The sequence below is a fragment of the Cricetulus griseus genome, chromosome 4 (genome assembly GCF_003668045.3).
Source record: "Cricetulus griseus strain 17A/GY chromosome 4, alternate assembly CriGri-PICRH-1.0, whole genome shotgun sequence".
Lineage (NCBI taxonomy): Eukaryota > Metazoa > Chordata > Mammalia > Rodentia > Cricetidae > Cricetulus > Cricetulus griseus.
This window is the reverse complement of record NC_048597.1, coordinates 71539611-71565780: the sequence shown is the minus strand read 5'-3', so window position 1 is coordinate 71565780 and position 26170 is coordinate 71539611. Positions and strand designations below refer to the sequence as shown.

At 46.4% G+C, this 26170-nt stretch overlaps 1 protein-coding gene across 3 annotated transcripts in view; it reads left to right on the top strand.

The window, feature by feature from the left end:
* Klhl22 (kelch like family member 22) overlaps positions 1-21874 on the top strand; it is a 33846-nt gene extending 11972 nt beyond the window's left edge. For 2 of the 3 annotated variants that reach the window (XM_027413162.2, XM_027413163.2), the window contains exons 3-7: positions 2119-2284; positions 3353-4071; positions 13461-13653; positions 17806-18039; positions 20967-21874. In XM_027413162.2, the coding sequence (XP_027268963.1) occupies positions 2119-2284; positions 3353-4071; positions 13461-13653; positions 17806-18039; positions 20967-21332 (1678 nt within the window). In that variant the 3' untranslated portion in view covers positions 21333-21874. Of the gene's footprint in view, positions 1-826; positions 964-2118; positions 2285-3352; positions 4072-13460; positions 13654-17805; positions 18040-20966 lie in introns of those variants that run through there. The other variant, XM_027413164.2, reaches the window with a different exon arrangement.
* Positions 21875-26170: the final 4296 nt, after the last annotated feature.

The following is a 26170-nucleotide window of genomic DNA, read 5'->3' as shown; positions in this document are numbered from 1 at the left end:
AAGACAAGGGCTTCTTGTTGTTTTGTTTTTTTCAAGACAGGTTTTCTCTGTGTAGCCTTGCCTTTGCCTCCAATTAAGACAAGGGTTTCTTAAGATGTATAGTCATGCTTAAGTGTTGTTTCTATGGTCGATGTATTTGATTTTTGTGGCTAAATGATATATCTCAAAAGATATAATTTACTACAATAGTTTAAGCTTTCATAAATCTTAAATTTTAAGTAAAGCTTAAAACTTAAATAAAAATCAGGCCAGAGAGATAGTTCTGCAGACAGTGGCCCTTGCCACTCTTATGCCCATATCATGAGTCCCCCAGAGACCACCAGGAATCCAAGTTTGTACGCAAAAGTAAAGAAGAGCCTTTATTGCAAGCTCCAGCTTGGATTTTTTTTTTTTTTTTTTTTTTTTTTGGTTTTTCGAGACAGGGTTTCTCTGTATAGCTTTGGAGAGCTTGGACTTTCTGTCTGTCCCGACACAGTGTTTAGATCAGGGAAAGCATTGAGCTCAGTGATAGCAGGGTTTTAAGGAGTAAAGAATGGGGAGGGGGAGGGGAATTCTGGGTTCAAATGGGGGTTGAACTCCTGATTGGGTAGGAGTGGGGTAACAGAAGTCTTGTCAAACAGGGGTTGGTGGCTGTAAGGAAATTGGCAACCTATATGCAAGCTAGGTAAGCTATTCTTAATGTTCAGGAGCATCTAGTACTTGTTTGTCTCAATTCTGATTGGTCCCCTGCAGGGTACAGTCTGTGGCTTTTCCTGGTTATTGTAAGGGTGAGGCTGAGTCCCCATATTGTTAGCCTGCAGCCTATCGTGGCTGCACTGATGTTAAGTTAGGCTTCTTCAGCCACAGAGCCTGAAGGCCTGAATTCAACCCTGGGACTCGCATGGTGGAAGGAGAGAACTGACTCCTGCAAATTATCCTTTATACTCCACATGACATGCTTGCACGCGTACTCTCTCACATAAAGTAAGTAAAGAAGTAAAACATATATCTGGCTTACTCCCTACTTGAATTTCCTTTTGTAAATAGAAGCATAAAATGATTTTATGAGGTGCATTCTTTAGATTTTGAGAGAGATCCTAATATAGTTAAACTGAAGGTTTCAAACAGTTTGACCCTAAATAAGCATAATTCATTTATTGTTGGGTTTTGTTTGTTTGTTTTTTGAGACAGACTTCTTCTATGTAGCTCTGGCTGTCCTAGAACTCATTATGTAGACCAGGCTGGCCTACAACTCACAAAGGTCCATCTGCCTTGCCTCCCTAGCACTGGGATTAAAGGTATGTGCCACCACACCTGGCTTGTTGTTGTTTAATATTTTTTAATGATTTATTTGTTTTTATTTTATATGTGTTGATGTTTTGCCTGCCTGTCTGTGTGAAGGTGCAGATCTGCTGGGGATGGAACTACAGACAGTTGGGAGCTGCCATGTGGGTGCTGGGTATTGAACCAGGGTTCTCTAGAAGAACAGCCAGTGCTCTTAACTGCTGAGCCATCTCTCCAGCCCTTCTTTGCTGTTTTTAATATCTTTGTTTGAGATGTCTTCAGGAAAATATATAATACCTCTGAGGACAAGTTTGCCTTACTAGTTATGTTGAAGCTTCTTGACTCTCTGTCAATAAGAAAGGCAAACTACATCCCATGTGAAGGGCTTCTTCCCCCTCCTATATCCCCTTAATTTTCTCTGTCTTTCTATTCTGCTTCAATACTCAACATGTGATAAGCACTCATTCAATATATGGAATGTAGTGATTCTCAGTTATTACTTATTTGCCATTAGCACATCCTTTCCAGACTCACTCTAATTATTGCTGTCTGACCTGAGAACTGTACTGGTAGATGATGCAGCAGGCAAACTAGGCATGGCATGCTCCCAGAAAGTGCATGTAGGGTTCCTGGGACCATGGACAGGGAGCCAAGTGATTCTAGGATGGCTGCACAGTTTGATCAGGTTCCTTCCATATACTGACTCCCCTTTGCCAACTGTTAATTCAGAGCACAGAGCAATCAGTGTTTGGCACGCAGACTGTTAGAATCCTTGGTCCCTTCCGAATGCTTTTTGTGGCCCACACTGAAGTCCTCACTGAGTAACTCTCCAAGTCTTGTCTCTTTGCCTTACAGAGGAATGTTTGCTGGGGGATTGAAGGAGATGGAGCAGGAGGAGGTCCTGATCCATGGTGTGTCTTACAATGCCATGTGCCAAATCCTGCATTTCATATACACGTCTGAACTAGAGCTCAGCCTGAGCAATGTGCAGGAGACCCTGGTTGCTGCCTGCCAACTTCAGGTGAGAGTTGCCTTGTTGAATAAGAAGACTCAGACCTGAGGGGGGCTCTCCAGGTACCTGTGATGACTGCTGGTCTGAGGTAGGTCAAGAGGGCAAGGATACCAAGTAGTGAGGCACAATACGGAACAGGGAGACAAACAACTGTGGGTTTGAGATAAAGACTTTATCTGTACCTGGTTTGTTATCCAGAAAGGTTTCCTTTTGTCTTTGTTTTGTTCTGCTTTGCCTGTCAAATTCCAAGGTGTCCTTGAACAGCCTTCAGGGTTCAGTTTCCTGATTCTCAGCTTCCTCCTTCCTAAGTGCCTCTTTGGCCTGCCTTCCCTCCCTCCAGTGCAGCTCAGGACAGGGATAGGTTATACTGCCACCTGGGAATTCTACACCCACTGGAGCTGAGTGAGTCTCTCAGCTCAGGCAGAGGCCCCAGGATGGTTTGACAGCTTTTCAAAAAACCGTGGCTCTGGATCTTGGCTTGTGAGTGTCTGGAGATGCCTTGCTGACAGTTCTAAGTACGTTGTGCATGGGCCTGGCGGGCCTCCTCTGCTTCTACAGCTGCTGAGGTTGTTAGGGAAGAGAGCCAGCTATAGTTTGGGTCCTAGCACCTTGGCTCTGGGAGAGAGAGAGAGTGTATCCATGGTAGGGAATGGCCACAGGCTCCACAGTCTGTGACATATCCTGCTTCCTTCCCACATGAACTTTTGATCTAAAAGCAGGTGATATATATCAAAAATCCTGTCTGTGCCAAGGGGTGTTCGTACTCTCATCCTCAGGCCATTTCCCCCTACCTTAACCTTGTTTTATAGATGAGGATTGGAGCTCTGTAAGGTTAAGAACATGCCCTGTGTTCCCATGGCAGGTTTTAAACTAAACTTGCAGGAAATCCCTGCAGTTTTCTATCAGAAAAGGTCTGGGACAGTTGAGGGAAGATTCTACTTTGTAGTCCCCAACCTCAGAAGGCCAGCTAAGTGGACAGCCAGCTCCATAATAAGCTTTTTTCTGTTGTCATCCTGTCTCCCATACCCAGATACAGTTCTCCAGCTCAACCTTGAGTGGGTGTCCTTCTTTTTACAGATCCCAGAAATTATCCACTTCTGCTGTGACTTCCTCATGTCCTGGGTGGATGAGGAGAACATCCTTGATGTCTACCGGCTGGCAGAGGTCTTTGACCTGAACCGACTGACCCAACAGCTGGATACCTACATCCTCAAAAACTTTGTGGCCTTCTCGAGAACTGACAAGTACCGCCAGCTTCCCTTGGAAAAGGTCTACTCTCTCCTCAGCAGCAATCGCCTGGAGGTTTCCTGTGAGACTGAAGTGTATGAAGGGGCCCTGCTCTACTATTACTCCCTGGAGCAGGTGCAGGCTGACCAGATCTCACTGAATGAGCCTCCCAAGCTCCTAGAGACTGTACGTTTTCCCTTGATGGAAGTTGATGTCCTTCAGCAGCTGCATGACAAGCTTGATCCTAGCCCACTGAGGGACACCGTGGCCAGTGCCCTTATGTATCACCAGAATGAGAGCCTGCAGCCCAGCCTTCAGGGCCCACAGACAGAGCTTCGCTCAGACTTCCAGTGTGTTGTGGGCTTTGGAGGCATTCACTCCACACCATCTACAATCCTCAGTGACCAGGCCAAGTATCTGAATCCCCTATTGGGAGAGTGGAAACACTTCACTGCCTCTCTGGCTCCCCGAATGTCCAACCAGGGCATTGCGGTGCTCAACAACTTCGTGTACTTGATTGGAGGGGACAATAATGTCCAAGGCTTCCGAGCTGAGTCCCGATGCTGGAGGTAGGAAGGGCACTCATCATCATTGCCTTTGTCATTAGACAGCTCCACGGTGCAGGGTTTGCGGGCTATGGGGCTGCTCAGGGACACTTTATCAAGGACACATTACTGCAGGCCTGTGCTACAGCTTCCTTCTCTGCCTTATGCTTGTTTTATGTAATGAAGTCCAGGTGAATTCAGAGAAAGTGGACCTCACTGAGACATCAGAATTGCTTTCTTGCCCCTCTGTCCCTGCTGTCCTGACGCCCATGCTGGGGAGTGCTGTGTGGGCTGGGCTAACTGCTCCTGCCATCTTCAGTGTCATTTTTTCAAGTTCCTTGCTGTTCGGCTCTGCTCCTTTTCTCCAAACTGCCAGCCAGGTTGTCTTCCAGATGCTGCCTGCTGGAGCCCACATCTGAGTACAGACGAGTGGGAAGGACCAATAAGCATCACTGAGCTTTTGCTAAGTTCCCCATTGACCCTGTAGTCAGGTGAAAATGTACTCAATAGATCTATGAGGAGGCAGTTTTTCTTGAGGGAGTTTTGTGGACTGCTTTGATCTGCAGGATGCTTCTAGCTATGATCCGAGAGACCCATTTCTTTGGACAGAACAAGACACATTAGTTCATACCTTGTTGCATGTGGGAACTCCTGCCACCCCTGGACCCTACCACAAGCTAAGAGAGGATGTAGAGAGAAGCTCTGGGCTGGACCCTATTGCAGTTCACTTTGATATTCATGCTCTGTCTTTGGCTATAAGGGTGAGGTTGGACTCTGGCCTGGCCCTGCCACACAAAGCAAGCAAGCACAGAGGTACTGACCAAGAGGAAAACAGCCATTTCTTGGTTATTTCTGGTCTCCTGACCCTAGGAAGCAGTCACCTTTGTTAAACTAGACTTAAACCTGTCTATAACGCATTGTGATTAGATGGTTGGAATGACAGGGTTCAGAAAGAAGGAAATGACTCACTTCCTTTGTAACTGGATACTATCTTCAGTGAGCATGACTGAATTTGGCTTCCCTCAGATCAAGCCTGGAGGCTTCTTTCTTACAGGGCTCTGTTTCCAGCTGTGGGGCTAAGGCCAGACTGCCCTCCCTATCTCAGCAGTTGAGAGCTGCAAAGCAGATCTCTGCAGAGCAGTGACAGCTGAGAGCTGAACTTGGATCATGGCAGGTGGGATCAAAGGAAAAGAAATTTATAGAGGCGGGGGTGTGTGGCAAGTAGAGTCAAGGCTTGCCTACCAGCTGTCATCTAAAGAATGAAAACTTCATTTGCTTCCTGGCCATCTCAAAACTTGTAAAACTGAGTGTGTAGCTTAGCGTTGAATGTTTCCCTAGCATGTATAAGGCCCTGGTTTCCACACAATCACTTTTTGGTTTTTGGTTGAACTTGTTCTAGCTGAGTAGCTGAGGATGACCTTGAATTCATGATTATTCTGCCTTCATCTTCCAATTGCTGAGATACAACAATTGGCTGAAACCGTAAAATTGGTTTTTCTAAAATTAGTTTCTTTTTCCTATTCATAGTTTACTAGCTTTAAAATCTATAAACTCTTAGAATATAAGAAAACAATGTTTTCAGGCGTTGGTGGCACACGCCTTTAATCCCAGCACTTGGGAGGCAGAGGCAGCCTGGTCTGCAAAGCAAGTTCCAGGACAGCCTCCAAAACAATACAGAGAAGCCCTGTCTCGGAAAACCAAAAAAAGAAAAGAAAAGAAAAGAAAACAATATTTTACAGTAAATAAGGTTTTGCAATCTGAGGAGACAGTGCTTAGCAGTTATGTTCTAGAGCTCTGATGTAGAAACTGTAAGAAATTGTCTCGTGAAACAAATTAGTTCTTTGTTTCTACTACCTTTATTTTCTTTCTTTGACTTCACATATACAACTATATTGGCTTCATGTCAGTACTGTGAAATACCTAATGCAACTAATTAATGAAGAGAAAATGTTTAGTTACTGTATCCTTTAAGAAGTTTAAAGTCGCCGGGCGTTGGTGGCGCATGCCTTTAATCCCAGCACTCCGGAGGCAGAGGTAGGTGGATCTCTGTGAGTTCGAGACCAGCCTGGTCTACAAGAGCTAGTTAAAGGACAGCCTCCAAAGCCACAGAGAAACCCTGTCTCAAAAAGCCAAAAAAAAAAAAAAAAAAAAAAAAAAAAAAAAGAAGAAGAAGAAGAAGAAGAAGAAGAAGTTGTTTAAAGTCCAAGATCATGCAGTACATGGAGTATGCCCACTGGTTTGTCCTTTGTGAGGTAGATGCTGTAGTGGGAGCACTGAACCTGCTAGTCACATCTTGGTCCAGGACAGAGGAAGTAGAAACTAGAGATGCAGAGTTACAGTTTTGTGGTTTCTAAAGACAAGGTCTTATCTCCCTCCCCCACAAAATGTCTTCTTTTGTAGTCCTGCCTGGCCCAGAACTCTACGTAGACCAGGTTGACCTTGAACTTGGAGTGATCCTCCTGCCTCTGCTTCCTTAGTTCTAGGACAGGAGGTATGTGCAACTTTAACAGGCTTTACTATACCCTGGAGTCCATTTCCCAGTGACCCAAGCAGGACCATAATACCTGCCACAACTGCCCCTCCCCCCAGCTCTTAGGGCTGCTGTTGCTGGGATGAAACACCATCACCAAAAGTGCCTTGGAAAGGTTTATTTTACTCATAGTTCCATTAACAGTTCATCATCCAGAGCAGTGAGGGCAGGAACCTGGAGGCAGGAGCTGACGCAGAAACCATGGAGGAGTGCTGCTTACTGGCTTGCTTCCCATGGCTTGCTCAACCTGCTTTCTTATACAACCCAGGACCACCTGTCCAGGGGTGGTCTCACCCATAATGGTTTGGGTCCTCCTCCATCAATTACTAATTAGGAAAATGCCCTATTTGCCTACAGCCTGATCTTATGGAGGCATTTTCTCAGTTTAGACATCCTCTCTGATGACTCTAGCTTATGTCTAGTTGATGAAAAATTAGACATCACAAGGCCTTTAAATTTGGACCTTTGGAGGGCATTATCCAAACTGTAGGAGTTAGCCACATCATTTTTTGTACATTTTTCATAGCTATAGCCAGATAAAATTATTGAGCTCTGTCTGTGTGCTGTGCCTAGTAGTGTGTAGTCCATGTTGCATGCGTTCTGACCCTGCCTATATAAAATAATATTTTGGGTTTTTTCTTAAGCATTTCCATGTGCATTTAAAGTTTTAATAGCCTTTAAAATAGTTGGACCTAGTGATGAACCTGTAATCAATACCAACTGCTTAAGAGGCTGAGGCAGGAGGATTACCAGTTCAAAATCTGCCTGGACTATTGAATGGACTATTCAGATCCAGCCCAGACAGTTCAGATCAGCCCAGACAACTTAGTGAAACACTGTCACAAAATAGTGAAAAGAGGGCCAGGATCCAAGTGTGATGGTTCATACCTTTAATCACAGCACCTGAAAGACACAGTGAGACCTTACTTCAAACAAAAGGAGAATAGCAGGCTAGGGTTGGTATAGCTTAATAATAGAACTCTCTTAGGTTTAATCCCCAGTCCTTCAGTGTATACCCTGTCATACCATTAACAGTTATGGAAATACTGAAGAAAAAACAATTTGCTAAATTTGACAGAGACCTTTGATACATTTTTTTTTGAACCTAGATTTTTACCTCTCAATTACAATAGTTTGGCAGTTCAAATATGTTACTTAAAATTATTATCTTGGTAAATTTTGGCTTCTATAACAAATACCACAGAATAGGTGGCTTAAATATCCAACGCCTGTTTTTCATAACCTTGGTTCTGGAATGTCAGCTGATTGAGTCTGGTAGGGACCTTTCTTGCTTTACCCTCATATAATAAACAAACTGAGTTCTATCTCTTCCTCTTTGTGATAGTTTGAATGTAATTGGCCCTCATACGCTCATAGGGAGTGAACTATTAGTAGGTGTGCTTTGTTGGAATAAGTATGGCCGTGTTGGATAAAGTGTGTCACTGGGTGTGGGCTTTGAGGTTTCCTAATGGTCAAGATAACTCCTAGTGTCTCAGTCTACTCCCTGTTGCCTTCTGGCCAAGATGTAGCCAGCACCGTGTGTTCTGAACATTGCAATGCATGATGATAATGGACCTGAACCTATGAAAGTGTAAGGGAGCCACCCTAATTAAATATTTTCCTTTCTAAGAGTTGCTGTGAGGCTGGCTTGAGGTGGCTCAGTGGTTAAGAGCACTGACTGTTCTTTCAGAGAACCCAGGTTCGGTTCCCAGCACCCACATTGCAGCTCACAGCTGCCTGTAACTCTAAGATCTGACACCCTCACACGGACATACATGCAGGCAAAACACAAATGCACATAAAAAAAAAAAAGTTGCCATGGTCATGGTGTCTCTTCACAGCATTAGAAACCCTAACTAAGACAGAAGTTGGTATCAGGGACTGGGGTATGTCTGTGATAGGCCAGACCATGTTTTTATTTTGAGTAATTTGGACTTTGGTACTTTAAATTAGGAAAGCAGTGGAATGGTTTAAACACTGCTTACTTGACCATACTAGTAGGAGCATGGAAGACAATGATGCTTTGAACTGTGGGGGCCTGGCTCAAGAGTTTCAGAGAAGAATGTTAGTATGTTGCCTAGAGATCATTCTTGTGGTATTTTGGTGAAGAATGTGGCTGCTTTTGCCCTTGAAGAGTCTGCCTGAGGCAAAGGTGAAGTTTTGGATTAATTCCATTGGCAGAGGAAATCTCAAAACATCCTGATATAGACTCTCTCATGTGATTATTAGTGATAACTCTAATGAAGATTTATAATGAAAAGGAGTAAGCTGAGCCATTAAAAATATAAAATGTACAGGTTGAGAAAAGGAGCATCAGGAAGTGGAATAGAGGTAAATCCTGTGTCCAAGGAGGTAAATTGATTAAGAAATAGAATAAAGGGAATGGTGACCTCAGGACAAGACCCCACCCAACTAAGTTTCCAACTAAAGAAATACTTAGAGTCGGGTGTAGTGATGGACACCTTTAATCCCAGCACTGGGAAGGTAGAGGCAGGCAGGTTTGAGCCTAGTCTGGTCTACAGATCCAGTTTCAGGACAACCACGCTTAGGCAGTGAAGGACAGAAAGCTGATGAAGATATAATGAAAGTGGGGGCCATGTTCCAGCCCCAGTGAGCAGCAGAATTTCGCAGCTTTGGCCACATGGTTCTAACGTTAAGGAGAGAAGAAAGAGGCTATGGAATTTTGCCCCCGAGATTAAGAAAAGCTACTGAGGCCAGGCAGGTGTCAGGGGTGTCCCTGAATGGAGGCCTAGAGAGGCCATTTCGTGAAGCTGTGAAGTTGAAGCCTGATTTGCTTTGGAGAACCTAAGATGTTGGAGATGCCAGAGCCTTGGGATACCTTCTGGGGAAAACTACTACCAGAGAATGGAACCAGCCCAAGAGAAAGAAGTGTGTTACAGTCTACAGAACTGAAAGGAGTTGGAGATCTGAAGAGCGTTTTGACCTCAGACATGGAGATGCAGAGTTTGGAGTTTTCCCAGCTGGGTTTCGGTCTTGCTTTGGTCCAGTATTTCCTCACCATGCTCCCTTCCCTATGTTTTGGAATGGTAATGTATATCCATATATCATATGTTGGAAGTATGTGGTCTGCTTTTATTTTGATTGTACAGGGGATTGCAATTAAGAGATTGCATGAATCTCAGAAGAGACTTTGAACTTGGGACTTCTAAACATTGTTGAGACTATGGGGACTTTTGAAGTTGAACTAAATGCATTTGCCTTATGATATTGTTACAAGCTTATGGGGGTCAGGGAGTGGAATGTGGTAGTTTGAATGTAATTGGCTCCCATAAGCTACTAGGGAATGGCACTATCAGGTTTAGTCAGACTTTCTTTGGACCACCAGCTCCCAAACAATGATACAGAGACTTCTTATTAAGTATGAAAGCTTGGCCTTTAGCTTAGGCTTGTTCCTAACTAGTTCTTAAACTTAAATTATCCTGTTTATATTAATCTGCCATGTAGGTCATTACCTCTGGTCAGTACCGTGCATCCCACTTCCTCCATGTCTGGCTGGCAAATCCCCAGCTCTCTGATTCTTCCCAGAGTTCCTATCCCTGCCCAAAAGTCCTGTCTATTCTCTCCTGCCTAGCCATTGGCCATTCAATCAGAAAGCACCCTAGGCAGATAGAGTCAAACAGAAACACATCTTCACAGTGTATGAAAAGATTTTCCCACTACAATTAGGAGTTGTAGCCTTGTTGGAGTGGGTAAGACCTTGTTGGAAGAAGTGTGTTCGTGTGTGGCTGGACTTTGAGGTTTCCTGTGGTCAAGATACCTCCCAATGCCACAGTCCATTCCCTGTTTCCTTCTGATCAAGATGTAGCCAGCACCATGTCTTCCTGCATAGCACCATGCTCCCCGACATGGTGATAACGGACTGAACCTCTGAAAGTGTAAGTGAGCCACCCCAATTAAATGTTTTCCTTGCAAGAGTTGCCATGGTTATTGTATCTCTTCACAGTAACAGAAACCCAAACTTAGACACTTTTTGTTTTGTTTTGTTTTTCTTGGTAGAGTTTCTGCCAGTCCTCACTCTGTAGATCAGGCTGACCTCAAACTCAGAGATCTACCTGCCTCTGCCTCCCAAGCGCTGGGATTAAAGGTGTGTGCCACCTCTGCCCAGCTTTCGTCTCTTCTTAATTGGGATTAATCCTATCCTGGGATCTTTATCCTTAAGCCCTGATTAAGCCCCAGAGTATTGCCAAAGTAAATTTCACATGGATGTTTTTTGGAACTCAGGCATTCAGTCCATAGTAGTGTTAGACAAATTTCTACCCTTACATGTAATACTGAATTTTGGGCTGGGGAGATGGCTTAGTCTATAAAGAGCTTGCTTTACAACTATGAGGACCTTCACTCAGAGCTCTGGTGCCCATATAGAAGACAGATGTAGTGGTGCTCATTTGTTTAGTTTTTTGTTTGTTTAGTTTGGTTTGGTTTTTCGAGACAGGGTTTCTCTGTGGCTTTGGAGGCTGTCCTTGAACTAACTCTTGTAGACCAGGTTAGTCTCAAACTCAGAGATCTACCTGCCTCTGCCTCCCAAGTGCTGGGATTAAAGGCGTGTGCCACCACCGCCTGGCTGGTGGTGCTCATTTGTAACTCCAGTGTGTGGCAGGGGTAGGAACAAGAGGACCCTGAGGCCCACTGGCTAACCAGTGAATGAGCTCCAGAGACTATTTCAAAATATAAAGTGGAAGAAGATACTGAACATTGACCTTTGTCCTCTCTACAGGCACATCCATGTGCAACTGCCATAGGACATGGAGATCAGAGGACACCTTGTAGAAGTTTGTTCTCTCCATTTACAATGATGGTTCCAGGGACAGATGTCAAATTTATCAGGCTTGGTAGCAAGCACCCTTATTCACTGAACCATTTTGCCAGCTCCTGAAGCTTATTTTTAATTAGAAAAGAAAAAAGAAAAAAAAATATTGGGCTGGAGAGATGGCTCAGAGGTTAAGAGCACTGGCTGCTTTTCCAGATGTGCTGAGTTCAATTCCCAGCAACCACATCGTGGCTCACAGCCATCTATAATGAGATCTGGTGCCCTCTTTTGTCCTGCATGGATATATGCAGACAGAACACTGTATACATAATAAATAAGTCTTTAAAAAAAAAGAAAGAAAGAAAAATGTTACTTAACAATCTCTTCTGACTAAGAAAAGAATTAAAAACAGGTGTAGTGGAGCACACCTGTAATCCCAATATTTGAGGTGGAGACAGGAGGGTCAGGCTACTTAGAGAGTGCAAGGCCAGCCTGTGTTTCATGAGACCTTGTATAAAAACAAACTAACACCCCAAAAGGCCAGTGATATGACTCAGTAGGTAAAGGTACTTGCTGCATAATACTGGCAATTTGTATTCAATCCTTGGAACCTCATACAAAGGGAGATTTCACAAGGCTGTCGTTTGACCTTCACATACATGCCATGACATGTCAGTGCCCCCCCCCCATCAGGAACATACATACAATAATACAAACAGAAACAAAATAGAAAATTAATCCAATAAAGAGGAGCTTGGTCTCCTGAACATGGTCATGGACACCTATAATAATCCTAGTGCTTGGGATACTAAGGTAGGAGGATGGGGAGTGAAAGGCCTGCTTGGTCTGTTTAGCAAGTTGGAGGCTGAGAACATAGCTTGATGGTAGAACACTTGCCTTACATACAGTGGCTGTTGATTCAGTTCCTGCGGTGGCAAATGAAGAAAAAAAACTGAGGATGGATTTAGGCTGTAGAAAGGCCTCAGGCGTGGGTGTCCGCATGGGTTTTGCTGGTATTGATGGGGAATGCAGGGCTCTATTGAGGATGGTTAAGTGAACAGTCAGGTTCTAAATACGGGATCTAAAATACAGTAGAGACCAGTGATTGACAGTTGACATATAAGGTAGCTGAGAGTACCCTGGGGGAATTGGAAGCCTCGCAGTAGTGGGTAAGAGACATAGCAAAAAGAAGGGAGATGCATCCAGGGCTGACCAGTGTTGAGCAGCAGTAACAGGACTGGCTCTGTGCAAGGTTGGATGATGTTTGTTGCTTGAGGGTTAGATTTTTTTTTTTTCTTCTTCTTCAGTTGTGAGGGAAACAAAGCTGTGACTTGGGGGCACTGTATTTTCTCTGAAAGTGACATAATGTGGCCTGGTAACAGGAAAGTAAGCTGTAGTAACAATGCTTGAGAGGGATTTTTCTCCTTTCCTGCCTCACACCTTTCTCGTGTACCTCTTGCCTGGACTGTTTGTTCATTGCAGATTTCCAGGGTGACCTTAGCCCAGAGGCCTTCCTGATCCTTCAGGATCCTCTGGCTTCATGTAGTCAGCCTTATCTTTTTCATTTAGTGGGTTCAATTTCCTTTAGTGGGGTTCCTGGAATCTGACAGCATCCTGCTCTTCTGACCACAGTTCAAAGTGAAAGTTGGCATACCCACTTCAGCAAGAAGGGTGTTCTGAGAATGTGGGGGTGGGGAAGACTTCCCTCGGTGGGAAGTCAGGAAAGCCACCAATCAGAGACTAATGTAGTTTTTTCAAGTGTATGAAGGGGGCTGAAGGGAGCCTATGGTTATCTAAGAACAAGAGTGTGATAGTACTAGGGTGACCTTTGCAGACTTCACAGAATAGAATGTTGGAGGAGGCTGATGTACCCAGTCTGGAGTGCAAGTGAAAGGAAGGTGGCCACAGCCTGTGATGAACATTTGGGTAGATACAAAGCCTACTCCAGGCTATGTTGTGAGTATATAGTGCTTCATGAACCTCTGTCATGGCTCTGGATCAGCAGGGCCTAATGCCAGGATGGAGGGTGTTCAGACCAGGCTGCAGCAAAGAAGTGGGGGAGTAGAAAATGTAGGCCTCCTGGTCAGTGATGTACTGTCCTCATGTCCTCCAAAGGTATGACCCGAGGCACAATCGCTGGTTCCAGATCCAGTCCTTGCAGCAGGAACATGCAGATCTGTGTGTGTGTGTCGTGGGCAAGTACATCTATGCTGTGGCAGGCCGTGACTACCACAATGACCTGAGTGCTGTGGAACGCTATGATCCTGCCACCAACTCCTGGGATTATGTGGCCCCACTCAAGAAGGAGGTAAGGAAGCCCTCCAACAGGAGTCTTCCCCGTTTCCTTCCATGGGCTGTACTCAGAGGCCCAGGTGTCAAGACTGGCCCTGGGCCCAGGTCAGGGAATCAGGCCTGGTAATCAGAAGCCATGCCTATCCCAGGATTCTGTAAGAGGTACATTGGAGGGCCTGTCAGACCAGTGCCCCTTATGAGTTTCATGTGGTGAGATTGCCCCTCACCTTGTCCCTATACTTCTATATAGATGGAAATTTTCCCCTTATCTGTTCTTGCTGACATAAGCTGGAAGATTTCCAAATATGTCAAAACAGAGGGACTTGAAGAGACTGGAGGGTGCTGGTTCACAGGTTGTCCTCAGACTCTTCCCCTACAGCAAAACAGCCACAGGAGCTTCCAGAGGCTACACCATGCTTTGGAAGTTTTATTTTCATAAAGACAGTAAAATAATCATGTACATACAACATAACACCTTGGTTTAGTCCAGTTTGGAGATGCTTAAAATTATGTACATGATGTGAAGGTAATGCTTTATGGGGTACGTTTTATTCTTTTCTGGTTCTGGGATACTTTGGCCTAGCCCCAGACCACCTATGGGATCCCAGGACAAGGGTTGGGTCTTGTTGGCATCAGCTCTAAAGCCTTGGCCTCTGAGGAAAGGTGTTGGGTCTGTTATGCACTTGTCCCAGGCTGACACCTTAGGGATCATCAGGCACTCCAGAATCAGGATGATGTAGTGGTCACACATTAAAAACTCTGCCCCACTGGGCTAGATTGATGGCTCAGTGGTTAAGAACACTAGCTGCTCTTCCAGAGGTCCTGAGTTCAATTCCCAGCAACCACATGTTGGACCATCTGTAATGAGATCTGATGCCCTCTTCTGGTGGGCAGGCATACATGCAAACAGACCCTTGTATGCATAATAAATAAATCTTTTGAAAAACAAAAACTGCCCCAATCAGGGGACTGGGCAGAACTCCTCTGGCTTTGGAGTTCTTTCCATTACCTGCCATTTTTCTCTCTCACCCTTCCTCAAACCTGTGGGGATGAAGACTTTGACCTCATTGGCTTGAGATCAGGATCTTCTGACCAAATCACAGAGCAGGCCCAATTCCTGTCATCCTTTCTACAGGCTCCAGCCGTGCCAGATCCTTGCTCTTTAACTTCTTTTCAGGGAAGGAAGCCCAGTCCTAGTTCTAGAAAAATGAGCAGATTTTGCATGGAAAATATCTGGGGCTCTTGAGAGCTGGTAGATCCTGTTCCAGGGGTTTGGGAAAGGTTTGTGGGTGAAGGGCTTCTGTGGGCAAAGCTGCAGTCTTCACCTTGGCCACAGAGGAGCAATCTTGAACTTCACTCCATTTATTCAGCTGCTAGTCACCGTCATTCCTTCATGCATGCAATCACCTTTTCCATACTGTGTACTAAGTCAGGGAGATCCAGTGGTGACAAATGACAAACTCTCCTCCACCAGGCAGATTGCAGAAGAGACTCATTAACCATCCCAAGCACCACTGAAGTAGTTACCGTGACAATGAGTAGATGGCAGAAATGAAGAAGGCTGAGATGCTCTGGAGGGGTGAGGGCTCTTGAACGATTAAGTGGAGATGTATTATTGGGGAATGTCTATCTGAATAAGTGCCAAAGTAAGGCCTAAAAATAAATTAGCCATTTTCAGTGGCAAAGGAACTCCCAGGGCAGGGCAGGGAGAGACAAGCTTGAAGAGCCTTGTGATGAACAAAAAGCCTGAAGAGTAAAGAAGAGGAGGGAGGAGGGCAATGCTGGGACTGTGTTGTTGTAGGGCTGGGCCAGGCCTGTGGAGGTAGAGAAGTGAATGGGAAGACTAAAGAGTGGTGTGGAGGTCACTCAGGTTCACCAACTTAAATGTAAAACTAGAACCTTTAGACAAATGAACCAGAACAGAACCAGATGTGTGATGATGCCTGTGATCTCAGTGCTGGGAGACAGGCAGGAGGGTCACAACCAACCTGAGGTCAGCCTGGTCTGCATAGTGAATTCCAAGGCTATGTAGCAAGACCCTGACTTTTTTTGTTGGTTTGCTCTTTGTTTTTTGTTTTTTCAGGACAGGGTTTCTCTGTAGCTCTGAAAATCAGGCTGGCCTCAAACTCACAGAGATCTGCCTGCCTCTGCCTCCCGAATGCTGGGGGTACACCACCACTGCCCAGCATAAGACCCTATCTTAACCAAAAGTACAAGACAAAACAAAAACAGAAGAGAATGTTCAGGATATGAACTAAGTGAGTTTGTAGACTTGATGTCAAACATGAGCCATAAAAAGAAAAACTGATAAATTGGATCTTTTCAAAATTAAAAACTCTTGCTGGCAAAGACCTTTCTAAAAAGTGCATTCATTTGTGTGTGGCAGGGAACCTGTCAGTGTCAGAGAATAGCTTCCAGGAGTTAGCTCTCTAATTCTGCCATGTGGATCATAGGGATCAAAATAGGGTCCTTGCTTATTGGAATTGAGCCATCTCACAAGCCCCACCTCCAACATTTTAAAAGGAAACTTAAGAAAGAAGTTACTGAGTAGCAAAAAAATAGATGCAAACCATATTTCTGGACCATAGTATTGAAGAAGGCAAGTAAAGTGTTGGGATATGCACCTTTAATCACAGTGTGAGGCTGCTCTGTGCCTCTGCTTCCCTAGTGCTGGGATTAAACACATGCACCATGGATATTAATAGCCATTTTTTTGGAGAGTAGCCAGAAACTGAACAAATTCGATATACTTCAACAGGTGAATGGCTAAATAAACTGTGATTGATTCACAGCAATAAAAAGGAACTAACTGGGTAATGGAGAGCATAGAAAGGGATAGAAAGCCAGTAGTAAAGGCTCTATTTTCAGACCAGGTGAGATGGCGCACACCTTTAATCTTAGCACTTGAGAGGCAGAGGCAGGGGGTCATTTTTAGTTTGAGGCCAGCCTGATCTAAATAGTGAGTTCAGGACAACCAGGCTGCACAGAGAGTTCCAGGATAGAGAGACCCTATTTCAAAACAAGACCAAACCTGTTCTATTTTATTTTTATGTTGTTCTTGAAATAACAATATTATAGAAATAGGGAAGAGGTTGGTGATTGTCAGACATTGGGTATAGGGATTTGGGCTAGGAGAGGCATGGTTGTGACTATTGTCAATTTAAACTGACCAACAGAGAGACCAATCCTCCAAAACCAAGTGTTTGTTCAGGAACAGCAAGGCATTGCAACTAGGATACATGTGCTGTGGTGGACCATAGACAGGTGTGTCCAAAGGGAGTGAGCAAGGGGAAGTCTTTAAAGACAGAGTTCAGGATGGCACATTTGCTTGGTGAATAAAGATGCTTGCCGTGTAAGCCTAACAACTTAAGTTTTACCCCTGGGTCTCACAGAGGAAGAGAGAACTGACTTCTGCACACATGTGAGCGGCTGGAGAATTAACTCCTTTGGCTTCAGGTGCTCATTGTAGGAATCGTAACTGTGTTTGAAGAGGTCTCCTTTTTTTTTTTTTTTAATTATTTTTATTTTATTTGTGTTTTGCCTGTATGTGTGTCTGTGTGGTGTTGGATCCTGGAGTTACAGACAGTTGTGAGCTACCATGTGGGTGCTGGAAATTGAACCTGGGTCTCCTGAAAGAGTATTTGGGTATTTTTCATTCTTGTTTGGTTGAATTCAGAGATGCAAACCCATGGATACGGAGACCCAATTACATTTGATGCTTTGTCTCCATCTTTTCCTTTTCTTCCCTGTAGCCCACTTCCTGTAGGTGGGAACTATCTTCAGACACATCTAGGAAGATGGCTGGTGAGAAGTTGAAGCCATCAAGGGCAGGTCCTTACTGCCAGCGTGCTTTTCTGGCAACTTGGAAAGTAGGCCTTGGTTTTCTTGTTCCCCATCCAGATGTTTCCTTTAGGGACAAAGAGATTTAAAGATTACATTAATTTTTGGGTCTGTAGATAACATGCCCTCTTGGAAAGAGGTTGGGGTCAACAAGTAGGGCAGTATATTCAGATAGAATCTGCGGTGTATTCTTGGTATGTAAGGGTACTTCAGATGTGGCGTTATCAGGCAGGTGCAGAGTGGTGGAGGCAGCCGCTACTGGCCACCTTCCTCACTGCCTTCTTGCCCATTCTTTGCCTTTCCTGGATCTCATGATGACTCCAAACAGGTATATGCCCATGCAGGCACCACACTGCAGGGGAAGATGTACATTACCTGTGGTCGCAGAGGAGAGGACTACCTGAAAGAGACGCACTGCTACGACCCAGAAAGCAACACATGGCATACTCTGGCTGACGGGCCTGTGCGACGTGCCTGGCATGGCATGGCTGCTCTCCTCGACAAGCTGTTTGTGATTGGAGGCAGCAACAATGATGCTGGCTACAGGAGGGATGTGCACCAGGTGAGCTGGGCCCAGGCCACCAACCTCAGAATTGAGCAGAAGGTCCAGGGAGTTCCCATGCACTCTCTGGCTCCATTCATGCATGGCCTCCCTACTATGTAGGTATGTCCTTCACCAGAAGGGCACATATGTTAGACTTGTTGAACTCATATCACTCCAAGCCCACAGCTTTCATGAAGGCTTATACTTACTGCTTCATATTCTGTATGATGCATATATATGACCACCATAGTAATTTCACTTGTGCATTTGGTTATTATGTTTCATCAAAAAGTTAGCATGCCCATGCTGGGCAGTGGTGATGCACACCTTTTATCTCAGTACTCGGGAGGCAGAGACAGGCTGATCTCTTGAGTTCAAGGCCAGCATGGTCTACACAGTGAGTTCCAGGCCAGGCAGGGCTACTTAGAGAAACTCTTGTAATTTAACATACCCACATTGTCAACCCTCTAACAAAGATTAGAGAAAAATGAGAAGCACTCATCCCTTCCACCTGTACTGCTTGCTCTTAGTCTGTCTGTGACTTGCTTTTAGTTGTTCACAGTCAAAGAGCATCCCAAGCAAAAGTGTTGTAGTCCATTTCTGTAACCCCAGCGCTCCAGTCTGAGACTGGAGGTTTGCAAGTTTGGGACCAGCCTGGGCTATGCAGTGAAATGAAATTGAAGACACAAAATGTACTTTTTTCACCAGCATTGTCCCTAGCATTCTCCAGTTTAACTGTCTGTGTGTATGTGTACATTGGGAAATTAATTAAACCTAGGATCTCACATGTGCTAGAGAAACTCTACCACAGAGTTAATCTACAGGTGTCTTTTTACTTTTTATTTTGAGGTATAATTTCATTAAGTTGCTCAAGCTGGCCTTGAACTCATTTTGTAACCCTGTCAGAACTCTTAACTTGGGCAATATTGCCTTACTGTTTTTAGCTGGAAATACAGGCTTGTGCCAGTGGGCCAGCTTTGTAACTGCTGCCTGCCCCCACTCCGGTAGCTGGCAGCGTTTTGTTAGATCAATGCATCATTTGGGTTAGCCTAAGCTTTACTCCACATTATGGATAATATTGGCATTGAAGAGCTGGTCAGGTGTTTTGGGTTTTCTCAGGTTCATGAATCTCAACCCCTACCCCAAACCATTGATTTGGAAGCTCTTGGAGTGGGGCTTGACTACCTCTATTAACATTTCCACCTCACAGCAACAACTTCATCTATAAGCCAGTAAGAGCAGGTGGAGTCCTCATTCCTACCCTTCTGTCTGGCTTTCTCTTTTCTAATTTTGAGTACTTATGTAATTAAAGGTATTCTTCCATTCATGATAGGATTGTATATAGTTTTACAACAAACTAAAAATATCCTAGCTCAGATGTACATTTAACCAGGCTAGGAAAATAGCTTCGTCCATAAAGTGCTTTCCATATAAGCGCAAGGATGACACAAAAAACTGGGCATGGTGGTGCCTGCTTGTAACCCAGTGCTGGGACTTGAAGACAGGCTGGAGCTTGCTGGCCAACCTAACCTGATTGTTGAGCCTAGGTCTCAGTGAGAGATCCTGTCTCAAAAAACAAGATGGTGACTCCTGAGGAATGTCATATAAGGTTGATCTCTTGCCTCCACACACATACAAATGCATTTAGCACCCTGATCTATGGGCTGTCATCACTTAACCACATGGGTGCTATAGGAGCTCAGTGTTCCCCTTCAAGATGGAGTAGCTGACACAGGCTGCAGCTCACATCTCTCACCCAATATCACACAAGAATTGTACTGGGTTAACTAACTCATGAAAAGGCCACGTCCAAACTCTGAACAATGGTTTCTGCCAAAATTTATAGCAGTATAAAGCTGAAAGCTTTTAAGTGAAACATTAAGTCAGAACTGTCTGTAGACTGGCCACAGCAGCTCAGTCCTGAGCCAACTGATCTCAGCAAGTTTGAAGCCAGCCTGGTCTACATAGAGAGGATGAGGACCTCCTGGAGTGAGGAGGCATTATTTTGCCTATTGTACCTAGAACCCCAGTTTGATTGCTTAGTGAAACAGATAAGATTTTGAGCCATGGGGCTGGAGAGATGACTCAGAAGCACTGGCTACTTTTCCAGAGGTTCTGAGTTCAATTTCCAGCAACTACATGGTGGCTCACAACCATCTCTAGTGGGATCTGGTGCCCTCTTCTGGCATAACAGTGTGCCAGTGTGCATGCAGATAGAGCACTCATACATAAAATAGATAAATAAATCCTAAAAAAAAAAAAAAAAAGATTTTGAGCATTTGTTACCCAGGCCTGTAGCCCCAGCACTTGGAAGTAAAGTAGAAGAACTGCCACAAGTTCTAGATGTGTGTCATCCACACACCAGAGAGTCCAGCCAGGACTGCATGGCAGTGTTTATTCACTTGTTTGTTTATGAAACTGTATAGACCAGCTGGTCTCGAACTCCCAGAAGTGGCGTACTTCTGCCTCCAAGTCCTGGGACTAAAGATGTTCATCACCACTGCCCAGCTTGAAGAAAAGATTTAAGTGTCTCTTAATACATATGACTAAATTCCCTTCCTGACATGTGAGACAGGTGCAAACTGGCTTTGCCACCCCTTCACCAGCATTGGGTTTCATGATTTCCTTCCTTCCTTCCTTCCATGGTTGCTGGTTACCAGGTGACATTTTGGTATTACATTTCTTGGATTATCAATAGATTGTTTTTTTCAACAATCTATGAGAAGAAGGGTGGTGGTCATGATTGGTGAGCAAATAACTGCTTCCACACGCACTTACCAAGTATGAATGGGGGCTGTGAAGGAGGAAAAGATGTTAGGTGGGGTCCATGGGAGTGAGAGACAAGCAGGATTGGATATGGAGATGATGAGATGACAGAAGTGACCTGTGCTGGGCTGCAACTGTCCCAGAAGCTGCTGGTATTGACCCTGACCTTGGCTTTGCAGGTGGCTTGCTACAGCTGCACATCTCGGCAGTGGTCAATGGTCTGCCCACTCCCAGCTGGGCATGGCGAACCTGGTATTGCTGTTCTAGACAACAGGATATATGTGCTGGGTGGCCGTTCTCACAACCGAGGCAGCCGCATGGGCTACGTGCACATCTACGACATAGAGAAAGACTGCTGGGAAGAGGGGCCTCAGCTGAACAATTCCATCTCAGGCCTTGCAGCCTGTGTGCTCACCCTACCCCGCTCCCTGCTCTGTGAGCCACCCCGAGGGACCCCCAACCGTAGCCAGGCAGATGCAGATGTTGCCTCTGAAGTGATGAGCGTGTCGGACTGGGAGGAGTTTGACAACTCTAGTGAGGACTAGGGATCTCATGCCTAGTGTTTAGGAGTGGGTAACTGGGACAGTGAAAGCCATAGGGCCTGGGTCCTGGTTCACCAGCTGCCCTTTTTCACTCTGTTTCTTCAGCCAGCCTGCTGCCAGCATTTTCAAACTCTATGGCTATGAGTTATATTACAAGGAAAAGCTCTCCAGAAAGGCTGCTATCATCTGAGGGAGTGACCAGGCCCATCCTCTGTGAACTTTGAAGGGCTGGTATCTCTATTTGGCCTCCTCTTCCTCTTAGTCTGGTCTCTGATGGGTTAAGTAAGGTCCCTCCTGCAAGAGGTCCTGGGGGCTAGCAGTCCTAGCCGTGGCCAAAGTTCATGAGTTCCTTCTTCCTGTGACCCACATGGTCTGGTGAGCAGCTCCAGCTGCCTGCAGCCAGGGCCTTGAGCAGCTGGCGAGCTCTCAAGGGACAGGGGAAACTATATACCTGGAACTGGTCCCAGAGATGATGAGATACCCCCATAGCTGTGTGTTTCTAATCCAATTTTGTTGAAAATGAAATAAAACATTATATAAAAGGTGTTGTGTCTTCTGTGGCCACAGTCTGGGTTTCTTTCCTCTCCAGTCAGTGCATATCTGAGTGGTATCTAGGGAGGCAGAGTTTTCAGATCAGCTGCCCTGGGGATGGGCTTGGCATGGAAACTGAGGGACCACAAGGTCACTACCCTGCTTTGGACATCTGATGAGCTCCCCAATCTGAAAGAATGTTGGTTACAGAGACCAGGACCTACCCCAACAGAGGTGGCAAGTAGCTGCCTTTCTCTTAGTCAGGACATCTAGTATGTCTACCCTGTGTCTCACTCAAGTTCCTGGGCAGCCTGCCTCTGGCTGGTGCAGACTGGCTGTGGTGCTGAAGGGGTAACCGAGTCTCATTCTCCTTGGAGAGCCCAGGATGGTTCAGTTCACCGGATTCTTAAAGTAGAAAGCTCTGAGGGCTGGGGTGCCGCTCAGTGCTGGGGCACTTGCCAAGAATATGATCCATTCACGAAAATGGAAAGGCAGTGTGGGACAGGACAAGAATGACCTGGTCTGTCCGGAAATAAATCTAAGGTACAAGAGGAGAGGTGGCACAGGGCCAATTGTGGGTGCCTATATAGGACTTTCCCACCTGACTTCCCAAAAGCTTGTCAGATGACCCTTGGGTAACCATCTTGGAGGCTGCATTGGCAAACAGGTGAGAGCTCTACTCAACTTTACCAGAACCTCCCTACCCCTTTGGGAGCTGTCCAGCATGACCTGTGCTCAACATGGGTGCACTCAGGGTGCAAGCATCAGTCTTGTTTCCAGAACGCCTTTCCTGCTGTTTACTACAAGGTCTTCAATTGCAGATTCCTATCATAGGCCACAGGCCTCCTGCCAGGAATGGACAGCTGGGCAGAGGGAACACCCAGGCTTCTCACTGGTGTTCTTTCAAGGAAGGGAGAGTACAAAAGGGTGGTGTGGTGGAGGGATGGGCTAGAAAGGGTAATCGGTTGCTCTGGATCCCTGAAGGCAGTGGGTTGGAGACCTGGAATTGATACCTCCCAGCAAGCCACATCTGTGTTAGGATCTTGGGCCCTTAGAGAAGCATGATATCACACAGATACCTCAGGGTGACAAATCCTCACCAAATGATGACACCTGCCTGAAGAGAGCCATTTCCTCCTGTGTCATCTCCCCAGTTTTAAATAGGAACACCGTTTAGCAGTTCTCAGTACTTTGTGCATCCATCTCCTAACACGATTGTCACCCAAGCCAATGTGACCAAGATGTACAGAAGGATCTGGTTGCACAAAGGGGTAGAGGATACCCTCTGAGCTCAAACAGGTCTTTCTGGTCATATATTCTGGCCCTGTCTGCATTGCACTCTCACGACAAGAGCTACCCTTGGTTTCATCTCAGTCCTATGTCCCCTGCCTGCAACCACAGGAGGGTGTGAAGTCTCTGATGTTCCCCAGTGCCCAGTGTCACTACTCCCAACCTCAAACTGTGGACCAAAATAGACCTTTTTAATATTCTCATTTATTGTTCATGGAGGGGGCGTCAAAGTAGGGTTTCTCTGTGGCTTTGGAGGCTGTCCTGGAACTAGCTCTTGTAGACCAGGCTCATCTTGAGCTCACAGAGATCTGCCTGCCTCTGCCTCCTGAGTGCTGGGATTAAAGGCATGTGCCACCACCACCACCCGGCTCCTTATTGTTTTTTGGAGACAGGATCTCTGTGAATACACCCTGGGTGTATTAGAACTTTCTATGTAGGTAGAAGAGGGTGGCCTCAAACTCATAAAGGTCCTGTCTCCTGAGTGCTGAGATTCAAGGCATGCCAGCACCAACATCCAGCTAAAGTTTTCTTTAAGTTGCTTTTGTCAACATGTTTGTCACAGCAACAGGGAAAGTAAGACAACATCGAAAGTCACCACCCACAGTCATCTTAGGAGTTGGACCTACAAGGCTGCAATGTGCGCCAGGTACACAGGCAGGAGCCCACCCTGGCTTAGGAAGGTGGGTAAATGGGGTATATGGGTGACACTGAAGGCCTGTCTAAGGAGGGGTTCATGCAGGTTGTGCCTTCACAGACTTCAAGCTTGGGAGTTAGTCTATGGGAAGAATGTAAGTTGATGCCATTGGAACTTGGCCCAGCCGAGGTTTCCCCTCAGGTCCAGTGAGGTCAGTATAAAGCCTGGGGTGAACACTGCAACCACAGGAACCTCTGCTGGTGGCAGCCTTGGGAGACTCCTTGGGGAGGGCACTGCTGAGGACAGGGCTCAGGCTCAGCTTCCCAGAAGTGGTCAGCTTATTGACTTGGGCTGAGAAGTGTTTGCATTTGTGACCACATGGGAAGACTTCCTTTTACCCACCTGACCTCCTCCTTGCACCACCAGCCTAGCCAGGCTGAGGGCTGAGAAAAGGACTGAGGTCCCCCACCCCATCCCCAGCCTGCTAACGCCTATGGCCTTGGCCTGTCCATTGCTCTGGTTCCAACTCAGTCCTCCAGGCTTGCTTTCTACACCACCTGCCCCTGATACTCAAGGCACCTTCTGCTTGCTACCCAAGAGTATATTGTCTAATTTTCCCTTCAAGCAGACAAACTCCTTGATGGGACCTGGCTGTCAATGGGATACAGCCTACCTCCTGAGCTCTCTTGCTTTGCCTTTTCTGGACCTGTACAGCTCCAATCCACTCCTCTCTGACCTGGACTGTGGTATTGTGTTTGGCTATCCCTGGTTGAAGCCGGTGATTCAAGGCAGTGATGAAGCTAGAACTTTACTGAGAGTAATAAAGTGTCAACAGAAGGTGCCTGCCCTAAGCCTCCCTCCTGTCTAGGGGTCTCATCGCCAAGCTTATGTAGAGACTTGGGAGGAGGGTAGCTTTAGTCATGGCCAAGTTGGCGCTAGGATGGGCACTTGATTCTGCAGCTCCTTTTACAGGCATGCTGATATCATACTAAGGTCACTGGAGGTTCCTGGTGAAGGAAACTAACAAAACTCTCAGAAGACTTCTTGTTCCCCTTACCTGATAGAGCCTGAAAAGCAGGTTTGGTAGAGACAGATCAAACTACTTAGTAGCCTCTCTATGCCTGCTTGTCCTGAGGTAAGAAGGGTCTCTGGAAAGAGATCCAGGTAGCTGGAAGCCAAGGAATAACACAAAGTCACCATAAGCGAGGGGCTCACGGTCCTCCAAGTAAAGGGTTCCCCAGTGTAACAACTCTGCTCAGGTAGGGGTTTCCCCAGCGAAGTCATTACTTCGCTGTATTCCAGCAAAAGAAAGTCGCACCCAAACCTCTTTCAAGAGATGTATTGGGAGGGAAGAATCCAGGAGGGTGGCTGCCTCTGCCAGGGTGGAAGAAGACAAGAGCAAATGGGACAGGCACAGGGCTTCTTAGAGGCAGAGTTTTCCCAGGGTGAGAATTGGTCAGATTCCGATGCCTAAGCTTGGACGAGCTCAGAGATTGGCTAGATTTCGTGCTCAGGGATTGGTTGGGTTTTGTATTGAGTAGGTCGGGGGCAGTGTGTTTCTTTCATAGGCCTTGGGTTCAGGGCCAGGATGTTTCTTTGGCTGGCCCCTTTACCCTACAGTGTCTTCCATTCGTCAGTCCTGACTCCACTTTCTGGAGTTTTCCCTCTTGGGAGCTAGTAGCCTTCTTGAGTTGAATCCATGTCCTGGGCACCCCAGTTCCTCTTTACCCCTTAACTGGGCTTCCGGGTTTCAGTTTCCACCTCCAATGTCTTCTTCCCTGTCTTTGCCTCCACATCGTATCAGAGACCTAGGCTGGTTCCTTTTGCTCCCACCTCTCTGGTATTTCCCTAGGTCTCCAGTGCATTTCCACGGATCTTTGCCTACATCGTGCTAAGTCGTCTGTTGCATGCTGCAGGAGATGTTGCTCACACAACACAGGACAACTGGGGTTTCTTGGCCAGAACCCGAGGCCAGTGTGTGTCCCAGGGCCTTTGCTGGGCCCCCTCACTCCTGGGCTTGGCGGCTTCAGGGCTGTCTAACGAGGGGGGAGGAAAGGCGCAGACCAAGACTCCTTCGCGGGTTCCCGCAGCTCCTTCCTCCCGCAGCGCTGCGCGGGCCCTCACCAAGTTCGTCCCGGAGTTCGTGCGTGGCCAGGTGGGGGCGGGGGCCGAGCAAAGGGGCGGAGGCGCGGCCGGAGGGTGGGGTCTGGTGCGTGGGGCGGGCGCTGCCGCCTGGCCGGCCGCGCTGGCCCAGGATCAGGGAGCCGATGTGGAATTTCCTGCCCGGCCCGGCGCCCCTCCTGCCGCCCCCCGCCCGGCCTCGCACTCCGCTTCCGGCCGCCCTTGCTGCGGCCGCGCGCCCGCACCCGCGCCTGCCCCGCGCCTC